The sequence below is a fragment of the Macaca fascicularis genome, chromosome X (genome assembly GCF_037993035.2).
Source record: "Macaca fascicularis isolate 582-1 chromosome X, T2T-MFA8v1.1".
Classification (NCBI taxonomy): domain Eukaryota; kingdom Metazoa; phylum Chordata; class Mammalia; order Primates; family Cercopithecidae; genus Macaca; species Macaca fascicularis.
In genome coordinates this window covers 40,051,601-40,069,289 of record NC_088395.1, presented here as the reverse complement: position 1 = coordinate 40,069,289, position 17,689 = coordinate 40,051,601, and the positions used below count along the sequence as shown (strand labels likewise).

General features: G+C 53.9%; 1 protein-coding gene across 44 annotated transcripts in view; it reads left to right on the top strand.

Annotated features, from left to right (window-relative positions):
- The window catches only part of BCOR (BCL6 corepressor), a 127,519-nt gene that overhangs the window by 83,805 nt on the left and 26,025 nt on the right, over window positions 1-17,689 (top strand). For 39 of the 44 annotated variants that reach the window (XM_005593306.4, XM_074029096.1, XM_005593304.4 and 36 more), the window contains exon 2: window positions 16,996-17,121. In XM_005593306.4, coding sequence (XP_005593363.1) covers window positions 17,036-17,121 — 86 coding nt within the window. In that variant the 5' untranslated portion in view covers window positions 16,996-17,035. Of the gene's footprint in view, window positions 1-4,300; window positions 4,435-4,581; window positions 4,942-16,995; window positions 17,122-17,689 lie in introns of those variants that run through there. The other 5 variants (XM_074029109.1, XM_045384022.2, XM_065538011.2 and 2 more) reach the window with 4 other exon arrangements.

Sequence of the window (17,689 nt, the reverse complement as noted above, 5' to 3'; positions counted from 1 at the left end):
GTTTAGGGGAGCGCGCGGGTTTCGGGCAGCAGGCGCCCGGCCGGCAAGTCGCGGCTGGGGCTCGGCTGGCCCCAGCGCTGTCCTTTGAGGCGCTGTCACCAGTAGGTGACTGAGAGTTAATTAGGAAGTGTTCTCCGGATCAATGGGCTGCACAGCTCATTAGCGATTCTCTCCAGCCCTTTGCAGGGCCGTCCTGGCCTCCGCCTCCCACACAGGCCGGGGCCCCGCGGTCCAGGCTGCGGGGAGCGCCGCTGGGAAGTGGGGAGGGGCCGGTAGCGAGGGACGGCGGGTAAGCGAGTGTAACTTCGCGGGGCGGCGCGTTGCGTGCAGCGCCTCGAGGCCCGCGCAGCCCGCTCTTTCTTCCTGCCCGCGGTCGCCTCCACTGTGTCTTTAACTCGCTCCCGCTCGCGTCGCTGCCTGGCTGCTCCTCCCCGCCTCCCTCGCCTATCTCTTGTTCTCTAAGCACGACGCCTGTGCTCCCCGCCCAGTTTGGGATTAGACAAGATAAAAATAGGACTGCCCAGCGCGCGGAGCTGTGACTGTGCCCCGGCAGCCGGGCTGGTGGGAGCGCGGGGGCCCGGGGCTGGGGAGGACCCGTGGAGCGCTCGGAGCGGCCAGCCCCTGTGGGCCCCCTACCCCCACCCCGCAGGCGCCGTCACGCTCCCCGGGTTCTGTCCGCCGTGAACCGTGCGGACCGGGGGACCTGGGCAGGGTCTCCGCGCTCTCGCGGGTGTTGTTGGTGTGCCGGTGATAGATCGGTCTAGACAGGCATGCAGGCTCCCTCCCGGCTGAAGGACTAGAGGGGGGCGCGGAGACCGCAGCAGACTCCGTGAGCTGCGAGTGAGCGAGCTAGCCTCCGGGCCCAGCGAGCTGGGTGGAGGGAAGGCCGTGGGGTTTCTCTTAACCCTTTGAAGGCCGTGGTGGGGTAGTGTAACAGGGAAAGCGGGGGGCAAAGAGCCTAGTGGAAATTCTTGGAGGCAGAGTAGCTCGCACTGGGGAGGAGCTGTGAGTCTGGGCCTAGGGTTTTCCTTTCTCTTATGTGTGCACGGTCACATCCTGGTGCATCGGGCTCGATTTTTCCACAAACCAAACGCAGCTGCTAGATGATCTGGATTGACCAGGTAGTTCTCAGTCGGCGAGCTGTGAACACACACAAAGAACACCCTCACTTTAAAAACTGAGTTTGGAAGACAGATGTAGACTCAATGTTCCCAAAGAGAATTCATGCGGGTGTTCAAGGACGGGAAGGTCTGCACATAGCTATAGTCGGGTGGGGCCTCTGACCATGACTGCTGCAGACCAAGGACCAAAGCCTGAAATGCCCCGCTAGCATGTACAGGTATGCACTGAAGAGAGCAAAGCGGTCTTTGAGTTGTCTCTATATAAATAGACACACTTTTAACCATGAACTTGTGGGGAGTTAGATATGTGCAAGGAGACAGCCTTCAAAGAGGAGTTGGACACTGATGTGTTATGAGATCCATCATTTGTGTATATATATTAGGGGCTAATATTAAATTGGTCTAAAATTTTAATACACCTTCGCAGACATTTATCTAGTTCTTTCTAGAGCTCGAAATGGGCGGATGGGTTACCCTATACATAAATAACTTATTACTAACATTCCAATCTCCTCCTCCCTCCTCTTCCTTTCTTTAAGAGTTTGTGGTCTTAAGGGATCCTCTGTTTACAGTTAAACTGCAAACCCATATTGGTCTGGCCTGGGAAAGAGCCATGTTACAGGCAAAGCAAGAAGAATGGAAGTAGTAGGAATGCTCAGATTAAGATGTGCTCCTGAATGACATGTGCTGAGACAAATCAAGACACTTGGGCTCCGATGCCCTAATGGAACAAGAGATACATAAGAGATAAAGAACTGGCCAAGGGGAATGTAAACATGGGTATGCAAATACAGAGATGTATAGCGATATTCTGAGAGAAAAATCCCAGACTTTGTTGAGCTGGAAACGGGGGCAGAATTTCTGTAAGTGCGTTCCAGAGACAATAGCCCATTTAAAGGTGTGAAGAGGGTCACTTGGAAACACAAAAAGCATTCATATGCATACATCCATGCTTAGATACACAGGCTGAATGACAAACACTCCTCATTGCCTCACGAAGACTTTCCTGCCGAGTGAGTGAGACCGACTTGGGTATGGAAGAGTGGGCCACACAACCACATTCACACACTTATTCACAGGGAAATAATGTGTCTTTGGCTTGAAGGAAACTGATGACCAAGCTAGCAGCCTAAGGATGGATGGCGTGCAGTGAACTAGGATTACCTCTGGTTATAGTTTATTTCTCTTCTAGGGGTGAGGTGGAGTGGGCAGCGGGTTGGTGATGAGCAGGTAGGAGCCTTTCTGAAGAGATTTTGAGCTCCTGATCTTGAGTGGCTGGATCGTGCAGCCACAAGAGGGGTAGCTTTCCACTTTGTGGTCAGGAGGAATGGCTGTTGCACTGCTGGGGTCCAATTTGCTAAGGTGGAGCAGGGCCCCAGTGGGCTGGGAAGGAGAACAGGAAGAAGTGCGGCCTCTGGGAGGAATAAAAGGGAGGTATGCTTGCTTGCTTCTTTTTTTTTTTTCTGGAGGAGACCGTGGCGGGGACAGCCTGTGTTGGGTGGATTATCAGGCGCCTCGGTGACCCCAGACGCGCATGTGAACTCCGGCTAGGGTATGGCTTGCCCGCGGCGTCGATTTGCTGCCGTCCCTCTTTGTCTAAGACCAGCCGGGAATTCCAGCTTTTATTGGGAAGACCGCAGTTGGGTGGGGCCCGCGCCAGGCCGAGTGGGGCAGGGTCGGGCCGCGCTGGACGGGAGGCTCGGAGCCGGTAGAACGGTCCTCCGGAGCGGCGGGCAGCCCTGGCAATGCCACCCCGGTGGTTTTCTCGAGGGCACCGGGCCCGGCGGGGCGGAGAACTTCGTGGGTCCATCTCGGCCGCCCCGCCCCACCCCCTCCCTCCGGCCCGAGGCCGAAAGGAGCTCAGAAGGCCCTTTGTTAGGCCCCGAGGTCACACTCGTGCCCCAGGGGCCGCCGATGGGTGGGAGAAAGTAGTGCATTGGGTCAAGAGAGAGCCGCCTTATTGCCTCGGTGCCCCAGCCCATCTTCTGGATCGGGCCCGGTGGGGGCCTCGCCCAGATCTGGGTGGGGAGGCCTGGGCCGGCCCTGGCCCGCCCCGGCTTCTTTGCCAGTGTTTATGGCCGACGGGATTCCGTCTGTTTGCAAAACCGGACGCGCTGCTGAGGCCTAGGTGGTGGAGCCAGGAGAACCCGCCGGGGCGGGAGTAAATGGTCTCCCCGCGGCCGCCCGGGTGGTAGCCGAGCCGCGTTTGTCGCACGCACTTGGCCGGGGGCGTCCACTGGTCTCCAGCCCTGCCCGACGGCTTTCTCTGGTTGCCCTCAACGTGTCCCTCAGGAAGGGATATCTGACTTTTTGTTGGGTGGAGTTCATTAACGATGCCTTTCTGCGCTATTTCTGTAGAAGGCCCCCTTTTGGGGCGCAAGCTCACCTCCAAGTGTTTACAATCGAGGGTCTCAGAAACTGGGGTCTTCACTCCGTCATTGTTATAGAGCTGTGTCTCCCCAGCCGGCACCCACGGGCTCGGCTTTCCATGATGAGAGAAGCGGGGAAGTCCACTCGGAGAAGATACTGACAGCATAAAAAATAATTTGTGATCTAAAAGACAGTTTCCAGTATAATCTCATTATGCACCACAGACTCCCGATGTTATTTTGTGGAAGGCGGACAATGATCAATTTACATTGACCCGGGGCTGGGCGAGCTTTTAGATGGTAATTGCCATATTGATTTGCATGCAAAAAGGAGACCTGCTAAAATTAAAGACCGGAAGCTAAATTAAACTAAATTTATTGTCTAGGTGCAAACCAGGGGAACTGTTGGGGGATGGGGTTGAGTCAGGTCAGGGTGCCAGGGGCGGAGCGGGTGAGAGGCCCTGGAGCCTCGGAAGGTCGCAACTTTGGAAGCGATCTTTGCCCTTGTGATTTCATGTGGGGAGGGGGGATGTGTTTAGGAAAAAAGTTATAAAAAGACAATTTTGCATTGAAGTCACTAGGATCTTTCAATGCTAATAGGAACTAATAGGGGGAGGAGAGGTTTATAGGGTTATAGGGGTCTTCCAGCACCATTTCCGGCGTCCCCCCTCCATTTCTATTGTTCTGCCTGGCCAGGCGCTCGCAATCGTGCTAGGGACACCAAAAAGCTCTTGCATTTGAAGAGTTAAAAAAAAAAAAAAAGCAGCCCGTCCCCCCTTCCCGCCTCGCTCTCCCCCCCTCCCCCTTCCCGGAGCGATAGACCTTTCTGAGAGAGCGCACCGCGGGCAGGCCAGGACCGTTGGCGCTGTAGGGAGTTCCTCCCCGGACGCTGCGGTCCCAGGCTTGGCTGGACGGCCATCGCTTCGGGAAGCCGTCCTCTCCAGGTGGCCAAAGTAGGCGGGTGTGGGGTGGGGTGGAGAAAGGCGTCTGCCCTGGCCGCAGTCTAGCGGTGCCCGGGACTGGGGGGGGGAATCGCCTCCCCGGAGGGGTTGGGAGGGCCGGGCACGCCCCGCCCCGCCCCGCCCCGCCCCGAACTGGGTGGGGGCCGGGGAGGGCTGGAAACCCTGCCTGTTCGCCACGGCCGGAAAGTTTAAAAAAGAGAAAGAACGCCACTTGCAGAGGGCTGGCCTGGAGCCAGGGGCGGCCGGCCTGCGGGGGCGTGCTCAGCTGGCTAGCGGGGTGAGCGCCCAGGCGCCGCCGTCTCCCCTCAGTCCCTCCCGCCGCCGAGGCCCCTGCACACCCGGTCGCACTGCGGAGCCATTTCGCACATCCGGAGCTTCAGCGTCTGGAGGAGTAACCAGTCCAGGGCCGGGAAGTCCGAGTGTCTGGTGCCCCTGCCCTTCCCCATCGAGCAGAGCCGGAGGTGGCTTTGGCAGGCTCCGCGGGTGTAGGTAGTTCCCGGAGCATCTGAAAGCCTGGGGCAGACCCGGAAATTGGGGATAAGATGGGGAGGGGATGTTGGGCCCTGAGGTTTGCCGCCGGGCGCTTCTGTGAAGAAAGGTTGGGGAAAGGACGAGATAGCCCATCCCCCGGCTTGCGCTTTTGTGGGGACTCTGGGTGGCCCAATAGAACATCTTGCTGGCGTCTTCCATCTTAATTCCCTCTGCCACACTACTTTGTTCCCTGGGGTTTTTCCTTTAAATCCTAGGAAAGGTAGATGGAGGAGCTTCCTCCAAATGGCTTTTGCTCTATCTAGATAATTTGATTTATTGCTTTATGTGGCAAAACTGGGGTGGCAAGCCTAGGTCCTAGTACCAGTAGTCAGCACTTTTCCCAGAGACCTGAAAAGGAGTCGACCCACCTACCCCTGTCTATTCTGGGGTGCTGGAGGGATGGGAAAGGGGAGGCTTGTTGAGCGCATTGGCCTTACACCAGGGTATAACAACGTAGGGAGATTTGTAGGATGTAGGGGGAAATGGTGAAAGACTTTGAGTGGACCAGGAGATGACTAGATATAGGAGAAACTGTGTTCGAGGCTCACTGTAGACCAAGTAACATAAGTGTTAAACACTCTTTATCTCGTTCTTGGGTACATAAGGCCTAAGGAAGCTTTTCAGAGGAGACAGTATGTGAAAATCAGGATTTCAAATGGCACAATTAGACCAATAATTGGCTCCTCTCCGCAACTCCAGGACTGAGTTTGACCGTGGCCCATTTTTTACTAGCTGTGTGACCTTGGGGGCAAGTTCTTTACGGCCTTTGAGCCCCAGTAAGTTTTTTCATTTGTAAGACTGGGAATAATTATCCACCTTTAGGATCTAAATAGAATACTTGGCGCATAGTAGGCCTCAAGGATGAATAATTGCTTTGAATGACTTGTCATGTTCCTATAGGTTGCTCCTCCATTCCCTGCTGCCCCTGAGACCCCCTGAGACTTGCTAGGTCTGTGTCCTGGGACCCAAGGATGCAGATTTAATCTCCCCTACGAGGGTATTCTAGGTCCGTCTTCCTGGGTTCCTCTTTCCCTTTGTTACCGTAGTTTGCATTCTGCCTTTTAAAGGATTCCATATGAAAAGACTTGCTTCTCCCCCGCCCCCCAAGTGGGATCATTATATGGTTAGGAACTTATTTCAGAGCCGGTATCTGGGTACCCTTTGGCAAGGCTTCCTGGCATTATTTCAGGGGGGGAACGATGGTGTCTAGAGGGGCAAGACCTGGTTGGAAGAGGTGAGAGGGGGTGGCCTGGTGCAGAGGCCAGAGGTGCTGTGGTTTGTTTGATAAGGATTAAGTCCGGATGTTATGAGGGCTCAATGTGGTTTTCAACAAAGTCTGCCAGGGATTGCTTCTTTTATATCGATATGTATTTTAAAAAATTACTAGCATGAGAAGAAAACCAGACCTGTATGGATCCAGGCCGGTAGTAAGCTACTGTGATCAGGTTTCCTACTCGACTCCCAGAGGGAAAGTCAGTGTTTGATTGAAGCTACACTTGGTTCTTGACTCTCAGGGGATGCCTGCTCTGAAACAGGAGCCCTCCCTCCCTTTCTCTCCTCCTCTCCCCCTCCTCCTCCCTCTTTTTCCCTTCTTCCCCTAAAAGCCTTTGTGCTGAAAGAGCTTCAGTAGGCACGAATCCCTGGTCCCTCTCTAAAGAATGCCTTACAGCCTTTGCTGACATTGTTTTGTGAACAGTGGGTTTTACCAGGCCAGCAGTTTCCCCCCGATTTTAGCCCACGATTTTAAAGGTAGTCTATGGACAAGATGCGCCTAACTGCAATGATTGCCTCAGTGTGTAGCCTGGGCCGAGCTTGGAATCTAGAGACGCCTTAACCTTTGCCCTAGGGGCCCTCCTGGAGAGGGGGGTGAAGGTGGGGAGCTCGAGGACTGATTGTTTTCGAGGATCTGTTTGTTCTCCAGCCACCGAGGCTGAAGGTGGAGTTGGGCAAGTCCGAGTGTATGTTCCAGCTTTGGGTCTGATTTTAAACTTGGTTTAATTGGAGAAACTCCTAGGCATTTAACAGTTCTGTACAAATGCAAACTTGAAATAGCTCGAGGCCTACGTCATTTAGGAAAGAATAAATGAAGTACAGAAATGTCCAAACTATGTAAATCCTAGCGTTGTCTGCCCTCCCATAAACACATGACAAGTGCCAAGGCATTTCCAGTCAAAACACCAGTGGAACCAGCAGCCTCCATCCTTTGTATTTATTATTTTATTAACAGCATTTTACACAGCATTTAACAAGCACAGCCTGCCCGCTTTGCACCAGGACTCTAAGCAGGCAAAGGGGTGGAAAACGGATGGAGGTGGTGGGGGAGTAGTGGTTGCTAGAGGACATCAGCTAGAGAAATCTCATCAGATGGGTAGGGAAAGCAGCACTGGGGGTTTATTTCTACTGGCCACAAGGAAGACAGACATAGTGCTTTGGAGGAAGAAATCCTCTCTCCCATCCCAGGAGGAAAGTTGTACCGCTGTGATATGTCTGGTCTCAGCTTTGATTCCAGAGGGTAGAACAGGGTATGTTTCATGATACTCTGCCCATCGGTTATTGGTGATTTTCAAAGAATAAGTATTTGTCTGCTATCGTTATTCGATATCCTGGTGGAAAGTTTATAACGAAAAGTAATGCCTTTCTTAAGTCATAAAATGAGCCTTGTATGCTTATTTAATTAAAATCTATTTAAGGACCGATTAGGCGTGTAATTTGCACTAATAATGACGATTATGGAAATGTTCAACTTAACCAAAAATCATAAAGGAGACATTTTGATCAGTGGGGCGGCCAGTAAGTATTCAGTGAGTTGGGCAATTTCCGAAAGACAGGAAGCATTCCTCTGAGGGCTGCAGAAAGCGCAGACCTGTCTGGCCTCTGTGACATGGCATGGAGAGGGGCAGACCTCCCTGTCCCGGCCCCAGCCTGGCCAGACCCCACTTTGCTGAGCATGGAAACCAACCCTACGAGTCTCCGTAACCTTTATTCTCATGATGCTTCCCTGAGCTTCCAGAAGGAGTAAACTCTCGGAGAGGGCTGATGAGCCACACGGAAATCTCTGCGAAATGGCGGTGCTCTTTTGCTTTAACAAACAGCGCTGACAAACGCATGCTTCCTTGGCTAGCCTTGGCTGGAGCCTGGAGGGGTAGGGGGAGAAGGGGTCCCTTGTTCCGGAGAAACCTGCCAGCTGCTGGGCTTGGTGCGAAGGCAGCGAAGGCAGACACAATGCTGCTGTTGTTGGTTTGATCTCTAACTGTGGATTGTTAGTCTGGCTTTAACTATGTGGTAAGGGGGGAATGTGAAGGCTGTTTACAGCGAGTGCAAATAATGTGACAGCTGTTGGCGCGCGAGCAGCGCTGCGCCTCCTCAGCACTTACACAAAGCGCGCACTATGCAGGCCCATGGACGAGCTGCAGAGGTGGCGGCCACTTTCTGGCCAGCGCATCCCCAGATGAGAGAAAGCTCCACGACACACCCACCCCCCATCCCCAATACACATCTTTATGACTTCCCAGGATTGTGGTGGGGTGCAGGATGGTTTGTATGTTGTGGTTTAGGGAACTTGTGGTGAGGCAGAGGTGGCGGGAGAAGGCCCACGGGGCTGTGAGTGTCACCGTGTTGGTGGGGTTTGGCCAGGATCCGTTGAACTGGGTCCTCAGCTGTTGGTGACAGAGTTTTTAAGATTTGGGAAAATAACTTTCAGCCCTAAGTAAGCTTATTGGAAAGAATGTGTTATTAACTGAAAGCTTTCTGGAAATTGCAGAGGCTCTGAAGGCCGTTGTTCCCCTCTGAAATGGCCCTGTTAATTCAGACAAGTTAGAGACAGGCGGGTGCTGTGTTCTGTGCACTCGGCACTGTTTCCAGCTTGGAAATGCAAGTGTGCAGGTTCAGTACCCTGAAGGGGGTGTATTTTGGGGGGAAGGGAGGTCAGATTGGCTTTTGATTACCCACATGCCTTAACCTTTTCTCCCAAGCCTTCCCGTTTTCAAGAACACATTTGCCTTCAACTGCAGTACGCAAAGGTGCGTCCTGAAGCCTGCCCACAGCACCACCTACTCTGACTTCATCAACTAGATGCCCACAGCCACAGGCTTTCTCTTGAGTTCCTGGTACCCTGCCAGGCCCTGCAGAGAGGCGCCAGGGTGGGAGGGAGAGCAGTTGGTGGCGGCAGTTACCCACTAGGCCAGTCCTGGAGGTTCGTGGCTGGCCCAAGCAGGTGGACTTAGGATGGCAAAGAATGTGGACCTGCCTCTGGACCGTCCTGGGGCAAGCTGGGTGTAAAAATTCACTCCTCTCCCCCGTGAATCCCAAGGTTGAAGCCTTCCAAGCCCTGGCACCTGCCTGGTCCTCCCTGCGTTTTGGAACATCATTTAGGGCTGACTTAATTCTATATTCTACCCTTCCGCATGACTTTGGCCTCTGGGTGTACAGCCTACAGGGTATCTGCAAATCTAGTTCATTCTCTCCTCCCCCCGCCCAGCACCGCCCCCTCCCCAAGTCTACTCTCTAAGTTTTAACATGGACTTCTACATCTAGTTGGGTTTCCGATGGGGAGCTGGGAGATGCTTCTGGAGTGAGACATGAACTTCGGTGCCAGTTCTATAAATTGGTCTCTTTTTATGACGTGTGCCATTTTCTGTAGGAATGTTGCTTGCAAAACGAGTTTCGCCTTGGAGGAAAGGCGGAAAGATAAACAAGCCTGCAACGCCAAAACACTGGCAGTCTTTCCCTCCTTCCAGCTCTCTTAAAGCAGCCGGGCTGTATTTCCAGGATTAGACTTGTGCATGTGAGGAGGGACTCGCGTTGGCTTTTTTTCCCCCAAGCAAATGCAAATTAGAGAAAAATAATTTTCTTTCAACGATATGCAATGTATTAGTCACTTGTTATCGTGCTCCGAGGCAGGCCTCATTTGCGCGTCTGCCAGCTCGCTCACATCTGCTCGGCGCTGTTCGGGGCATTTTAACCTTGGCGGTGTCGTGTCTAGTCCCACGGATCAAGGAGGAGTAATTAAGCCCTGAACAGCTACAAAAATTCATGGGCCCCCATCTATACCGCAGTTGTTCCATGGCTTTGTTTTGGGTGCTCTGAGTTCCATGACTGAGTAGCAGACATGGGATTCCTATTGTTCCTTGTAAAGAAAGTGGGTGCCCCTCTCCTTCTCTGACCCTCATCCCAGCCTTTCTGGGACTCCCAGGCTCTGCACAGTCAGCGAGAGACTCACTTGCAGATCGCAGGACCCCTGCCTTTTAGGCATCTTTTATGCATTAAAAGTTCCTTTGTGCTTCCTCTGTATACTAATGATAGCTGTTGTTATTAGCCTTACGGTATAGCTTGTTCCCTTCGTTGGTGGTGGGGCGGGGGGGGGGGGGGGGATGGCGGCGAAGGCATTCCTGTTTTACTCCTACAAAGCCCTGGTGAAAACAAAAGTTCATTGACACAGCCTTTGGAGGCGTGGTGTGGAACATTTATTCTGGATTTGCCCCCAGGTTGTGTAGACTCCCAAGTGGGGACCCAGTTCTGCAAGGACTAGACCAAAGGGGGCAAGTGGTTTCTTTTCGCGTGGAGTGGGGAGAAGAGTAAGGAGGGATTCCTGGCTCTTGACTTGGGTTTCTGTTGCTGAGTGGCCTCCTGTGAGGGGACACCTGTTTCTAAATTCGCCCTCTCTTGAATACACACGTGGTTCCCTGACTCCCCCTGTGGCAAAACCATGAAGGAAAGTGAAAGGAACAAAAAGCTGGTGGGGTGGCCTGGACAGATTGCCCTGGGAGAAGGGCAAGTGTCCCCCATTGGCCTGTGAGAGAGAGGTTGGGGACACCTGACCCCGGGCCATGGGCTCTGCCTGGAGGAGGGGAGTGTAGCGGGCATTACAGGCTCGGCAGCGACCCTTAGGGTCAGTCCCTGCAGATTACACCCCGGACCCCAATCCCCGAGATTCGCACCCCTCCCACGTTACAGTAGGCGACACTTGGCTCACATCTTTGTAAGGGGAAGCGTCCAGAGCAGCAGCGTTCTAGTATGATCGGAAGGGAACCCAGAACGATTGCGAGGAGGGGTCTGCCGTGCCCATTCCCCCGGTGGACTCGGCGGCATTTCCCGGGAGGTCTCGGATTCTCCCTGCGCCCACCCAAAGTTTCCTTTCGTCAGATTCGTTGATGGGGACAGAAAGTGCGGCGGGGCCTCCGGAAGGGGCACCACGGAGAGCGCGCCAGGTCTTAGGGTCCGAGGGGTTACTTAGGGTCGGGAACTGGGGAGGTCGGGCCGCCTCCGGGGAGCCTGCTGGAGTTCCTGGAAGGCTCGGCGGGGGCGCGCCGCGAGGGCGTGGGTGTGTGCCGTGGTGCGGCCCCGCGCGCTGGGACCTCCGCCGAGGAGCGGCGAGGAGGAGCGGGCGAGCCCCGAGCAGCACGGGTGTGTGTGGTGGGAGAGAAAATCCCTTTGTTGCCGACCGATCACGCTCCGGGCTGAAGCGCCTCAGCCCGGGGAGGGGGCGCCCCTCCCCCTTTCTTCTTCGCCGGGGCCAAGTTCGCTCCCAGCCGATGTGGCTCTCCGCTCTGACCCCGACGCCCCGGCAGGAGGCCGGGAAGGTATCTGGGTGCTCGAATGGTCCGGGCCAGCGAGTTTCCCCTTCCCCCTCCCTCTTACTAGTGCAAAACTTGGAGGTGTGGGCGGGGATGCCCTTGCAGGCTACGGCTGTGGCTTGGAGTGTGCCAAGAGGCAGCACCTGGGCCGGCTGGATCACTTCCCTCACCCCCAATTCTCTCGGGGGAGGGGCTGGGACCAGGCCAGCCACCTCCCTCGACCACACTCCTGGAAGCCTGCGGTTTTGCCTCCCAGGGACCTGGGGGGCAGCCTTGGGGTCTCTTACTCCCCAGCAGACCTGGAGGACCCATGCCACACTGCACATCCGGAAGAGCTTTTTCTTCTCATCTTCCACCCCCACACACCCCACCCCCACCCCTCACATCCTAAAATAGGAACTTCTTCACCCGTCCCTTCCTTGAAACCCGGAGCACAGCGCTGCTGCTGTGACGCAGTCTGTGTTTGGAGCAACCCCAGGAAGGGCTGGCGGGTGGTGAGCTTTGGGCTTCTGTAAAATCTACACAGTTCTGCTGAAGGTCCCTCCCTGCTTTGACCCCCTCTCTGTTGCTGCCTCCGTCTCCCCCGCAGGATGAGGTGGTACTACCCCAAAGAAACAGCAATGTGATTCTGGAGCTTACTACACAGTATGTTTAGTAGAGTCAGATGCTATTTAGTGAGGTTAAACGTGGCCAGCACCAGCTATTGCCAGGCAAAACTCAAGTCCATAGTGCAGCTTAATCCTTTGGAAAACACAATGCCAAATATTTACAGAGGGGACCAAGGTTGGAGAGGTTCGGCCACCTGCCCAGAGACACGCGGTGGGTAAGGGTGGGAGCCGGGAGGCTGTGGTGACCACGTTCTCTACAGAGAACCAGCCATGCAGTAGCGAGACCCCTCCCCTGAAGAGTCCTGGGCCAGAGGACCCCAGCACACTGGCTGGGAATGCCTGCCTGGCCACCTGAGCTGGAAGCCCTTGCTCTGGCCATTAACTGCTGGATAGCTGCCGGTGGGGACAAGGGGAACCTAGTGAGAGAGATCCCAAGAAAAGACCCTGAGATGGGCCACCCTCTCAGTGCCTGTGTGGACAGCAGGGAGGCGTGATCAGAGGTAGTTTGGTGGCCATGCTTTCCATATTGTCAGTGCCACTTGACAAGTGTAATACGCAGACTTTTAACTGGTCGCCGCCTCAAGGGTGGGGGCAGTGGAAAGTGGCCTAGTGCAGGAGGGGGCGGCGGTGGGGGGAAAGGAAAGGGGCCAAGACTTGGGACCTGTGGTCTGCCCTCACATCTTTTCACAGAGGGTGGGTGTGCCCCTACTGAAGGATGCCGAGGTTGGAGTGATGGCTTATGATCTTGGTCCCTCGACTCCCTTCTGCCAATCAGGCCCTTCTCCCCAGTGTCCAGGCCAAGCTCAGTGCGCTCATGATAACCCTTGGCTGTGGAGCAAATGACTACTCAAGAGTCTGTCGAGGGTGACCCAAGCTCTCCTATGCGTTCCATTTCCTTGGTGCTAAGAGCTAGAGACCACGCAGTGTGCAGTGTGCATGCCTGCTTCTCGCAAGCCAGCTCTCTCCACTTGGCCCTGGATGTTCCAGCAGGCAGCTGGAACAGTTCCCAGTCTGTTCTTTAGAGACCCACATTCTCCCCATCTGACCTCTTCTCAGCCCTCTTTCCCCTTCATCCCTATCCAGCACCTTTATCCACTTCTCTCCACTACTAGAAAAAGGGGTTAAAACCCAGATCCAAGGTGCAGCTTCGCAGCTCACAGTGGAACAGGTTGGTGCTTGTAAAGTGCTTTTCATGAGTGACTTCACACATCTTGGCACTTCTGGAAGCATAGCCTGCATTTGGAAGAAGTGGGGGGTGGAGGTGGGCATTGAAAAATAAAAGCAAACGAGCTTCATCTATAGCTGCAAAGCACCCTGAGGCACTGTTTGTCATTGAAATCAGATCATTTGCCCTCTCCACCATATTCTGCTGCCAAGGGTCAGCAACATCAGTTTCGAAGCACTTGGCCTTAGAGGTATAAAAAAAGGCCCCAGCTATTTCAACAGCAGCTTCTAGAAGTTCGATGTCCCTATACTTTGCCTCCCAGTCTCTTTTTGTTTCTTACCGCAATGTCCCCTTCATTGTACATGCCAGAGAAACCAGGGTGGGGTGTAGGTAAGGGTGACCCCTGTTGTTCAGTAGAGGCTTGGTGTGAGCTGTATGGCCTTTGCAAAGGAGGCCCCTGCTTTTGTGGGTTTGGACTGCTCTTTGTCACCCAGGAGGAGGGCCTCCTGCGAGCCAGAGCCGTTGCTCATTGGCCCTTTCCACTCCTCCATCTTTGGCCAGGAACCCGAAGAGTTAAAAGTCTTTAGCTTGTTGCAATGAAATTATGGCTGGCAGTGGCGCCGCTGTTTGTTCAACAGACCTCCACTTTTAAACAGTTCACAAAAAGTTCATGGGGCAGCTAAAGATTATAAGTGTGTGTGTGTGCGCGCGCGCATGTGTGCACAAGTCCATAGCAGGATCCAACAATGTGTTCCCCCCTTTTGCTTTTATGTTCAGCCCCATCCTCCACCCCTTTCCTCCCAAAACACATACACACGCAAACACACACACGACAGTGAACCGCTCTGCTAGCCTCAACCCTCCATCTGAACCTGTGCATTTGAGAACACTTCGTTCTGATGGCTGGTATCATTTATCTCTGCGCCATAAATATGGAAAACCCTGAAGGAGGAGCCCTGGAGAAGGGGAGATGCTTTGAAAGCACCCAGTAGGTCCAGGTGCCTGTAAACCGCAGTCACATTTCTGCTAAGTCCAGGTGGCCTTTGCTGAAGAAAGGCCCTTTGAAGGGAAGCAGCCGCTGGCCTTTTCGGGGCTGGGCCTCAGTATAATGATTCTGTTTCCCAAGAAGGTGCCGGGAGGTCCTTTGCACGAGGTGTCTACTTAAGGGAGGTGGGTAAGAGGCAGGTTTGTTTGTTTTTTTTTTTTGAGTTTTGCTCTTATTGCCCAGGCTGGAGTGCAGCGGCACGATCTCGGCTCACCGCAACCTCCGCCTCCCAGGTTCAAGCGATCGATTCTCCTGCCTCAGCCTCCCTAGTAGTTGGGAAATGCAGGCACGCGCCACCACGCCCAGCTAATTTTGTATTTTTGGTAGAGACGGGGTTTCTCCTTGTTGGTCAGGCTGGTCTCAAACTCCTGACTTAAGGTGATCCACCCACCTCGGCCTCCCAAAGTGCTGGGATTAAAGGCGTGAGCCACCTTGCCCGGCCGGAGGCAGCTTTTTTAAAGGGGAGGCCAATTTTTAAGAACGGGGACACCAGAAGATGGAGGCTCATTAGGCACACACTTCTTCCCTCATCCTTTTCTTGGGGGTTTGATTGAGTGACTCTTTGGTTCATGATGTAATGTCTGCATTTCATCATGGCACAGTGAGGGGATGGCATGGTGCAGTCCCACTGCTGTAGCCTGATGACGGGGACACACTGGCACCCGGGAATGATGCTCCACCTTCTCTGTTATCCTACCCAGGATGTCCTCCTTTTGTTAGAAGGGGCAGCAGGGGCCGGAGAGGGGACACTGCCACTACATTGAATGTGCCTTGTGGTCTGCCCAGCACTAGTGGTGGCCTTCCCCACTTGATTTGTGTATTTGCAAGATGGAAGAAAAGCCCACGAACCCTTATAGAACCTTCCCCAACAGCCGAGTCAGTCTTTTGGGGGCGCTATGGCTAGCCCACTGGAAGAGCTGCTGTCTGGAGACCCTTCCTAGGGAAGTAGCTTTCCAGAACCCCATCATGCCTGATGCCTCTGCAGATTTCTGCCTTTTTCTTGGACCCTTTCTCTCTCTTCCAGCCTCATTGTTGAGCTCTAACTATAACGTGGTGTGTCGGTGTATGTGGATTTTGATTAACAGACGTTCTTCTATGGATGGGGGCCCATGGGGGATGCTGGTGGACAAAAGACCTAGTTAGGACAAAGAAATGAGGAAGTACAGACCGGCTTTGGGATTCCATCCCCCAGGTGTCCCCCTAACCCCCACCCTCAGTCACTCTCACAGAAAAGTCCCCGGACCTGGTGCCTCCAACCCAACCGACCTGGCAGTCTGCTCCGTGTGCTAAAGTGTAAAAGCAAGCATTTGCATATTTTTTCCTTCTAACAAAGGAAATGTGTCGACTTAGGGAACATTTGGGCTTTCGGAAACTGTGTGGGTGGGTGTGTGAGGGAGGAGAAGAAAGTTCCCCTGATGATCTGCACACCAATTATTTCACACCCAGGTTTGGGTCCCGTGGAAAAATGCCATGGCCAGTCCGGACAAGGGACACTGAGATGTGTTTGTGAGCAGGGAATTGCCGAGGGCCATCGGTCCCAGGCATTAAAGGCTCCCCTACTTATTAACCCAGCATTTAACAGCAGGATATGGGCTGAAGCGCAGTCAAAAGAAACGGCTCAACCTCCAAAGAGCAATTAAAATCCTGCACGAGGATAAATCACGCGCCGTGATAATCCTGTTAATAAAATGCAGCTTGTCCTGACCCTTCACTCATGCAGCAAACTAGAATGTGATGTGGGTGGGGGCGGTGGGCAGAGGAGGTAAGAGGGGGTGGGAGGTGGTCTGAGCTCCTCTGCCTTGGCAACCTCCCCCTCCCAGGAGGTGGAAAATGGGTGGCTTCTGCTGGCTCCCCATGTGCCAGCGGCTTGGAGCCCATCAGCCAGGGCTGCTAAGACTTCTGTGCTCGCTAATGATTTCTCGTCCCCAGCGAGCAGGCGTCATTGAATTACTCAGCCGCCTCCCTCTGTAGCTTCCAGGCAAAACCACCCGGGTTAGGTGCTTAATCTAATCCAGGGCTCCGATGGGACAGGTCACCAGCCCACCGATTCTTTTTCACCCTTAATCTGTAAGTTGCACACACGACAGCCTTGGAAATTCAGCCCTAGAAACGCAGGTAGTTTGAGACCTGGACTTGCTGCTCACCTCGCTATTGTGCCTTTCACCCTTCTTGCACCCTTTTGGCCCCAGGAAAGATCAGTTGTGTGCCTCCCAGTGATGCAGCATCCCTGAACCTATTGTCAGAGCCTCCCCTTGTTGAATCAAGTCTTCTCTACCTTCTTTAACAAGTGGCAAGAATGAATGACCACTGTACACTTTCAGAGGAAAGGGGGTGGGCGGGTGCTGTGGTGTGTCCTGGATGCATTCTGTGCCTTGGATGAGGCTGCCTGTTTCGAATTAAACTTCTTCCCCAGCCCCAGCACCTCCTACCAGGGAAGCTGCCTGCCCCTTCGCTGTCCCTTCGAGTCAGGTGTCTGTCCTTGGCTCCCAGACCACTGTAGACAGCAGGCACAGCCTGCCTTCCCGATCTGCATCCTGTATGAATCACCTAGAAAGAAGCGCCCTGTTTGGCTCTCCTTTACTGAACCTCCTGGGATTTTTTTTTTTTCTTTCCTTTAAACAGACTAGACGCTTGAAGCAAAGCTGCCATCCCAGAAGACGACATGCTCTCAGCAACCCCCCTGTATGGGAACGTTCACAGCTGGATGAACAGCGAGAGGGTCCGCATGTGTGGGGCGAGCGAAGACAGGTGAATGCGCCCACCTGGGCCAGGCCTGAGGGGAGAGTGGGCACCTTCCTCACGCTCCTGAGTGGAGCCCATGTCCATGCTGAAGCCCCCCTCACCTTCTCACAGCCACCGTGGGCCCAAAAGGGGTGGGAAAGAAAGAGCTCCTGCCTAGTCGGCCGCTCTTGATTTACAGTTTTAACAGGCAACCTGGCTCAGCGAAGCATTGCCGCCCTTTAAAAGATTAGCCCCTAAAGCGGCCTTTCAGTGCACTTTCGTCCTTAATTTATTATTTCATATTTATGAAGGAGAATTAATCCCAGTCTATATGCTGCTTTAACTCTAAATGTCAGGAGTGTGGGCCCAGGTGGAGCAGCATTCGATGTGCTTTTAAAACAAATAGTTTGCTCAGTAATAAATGGGGAGAGAGCCACCCTTTTCCTTCATTGAAGCCCAGGATCTCTCATTGTCCTCTGCTGCGTGTTCCAGGAGGCCACTGGCACCTGCTTTTGGCCGCCAGACAGCTCTGTTATGCTTCCTAATCAGTAATTTTGGAGTGTGGGGTGGAGGCAGCTAAGCAGTAGATGATTGA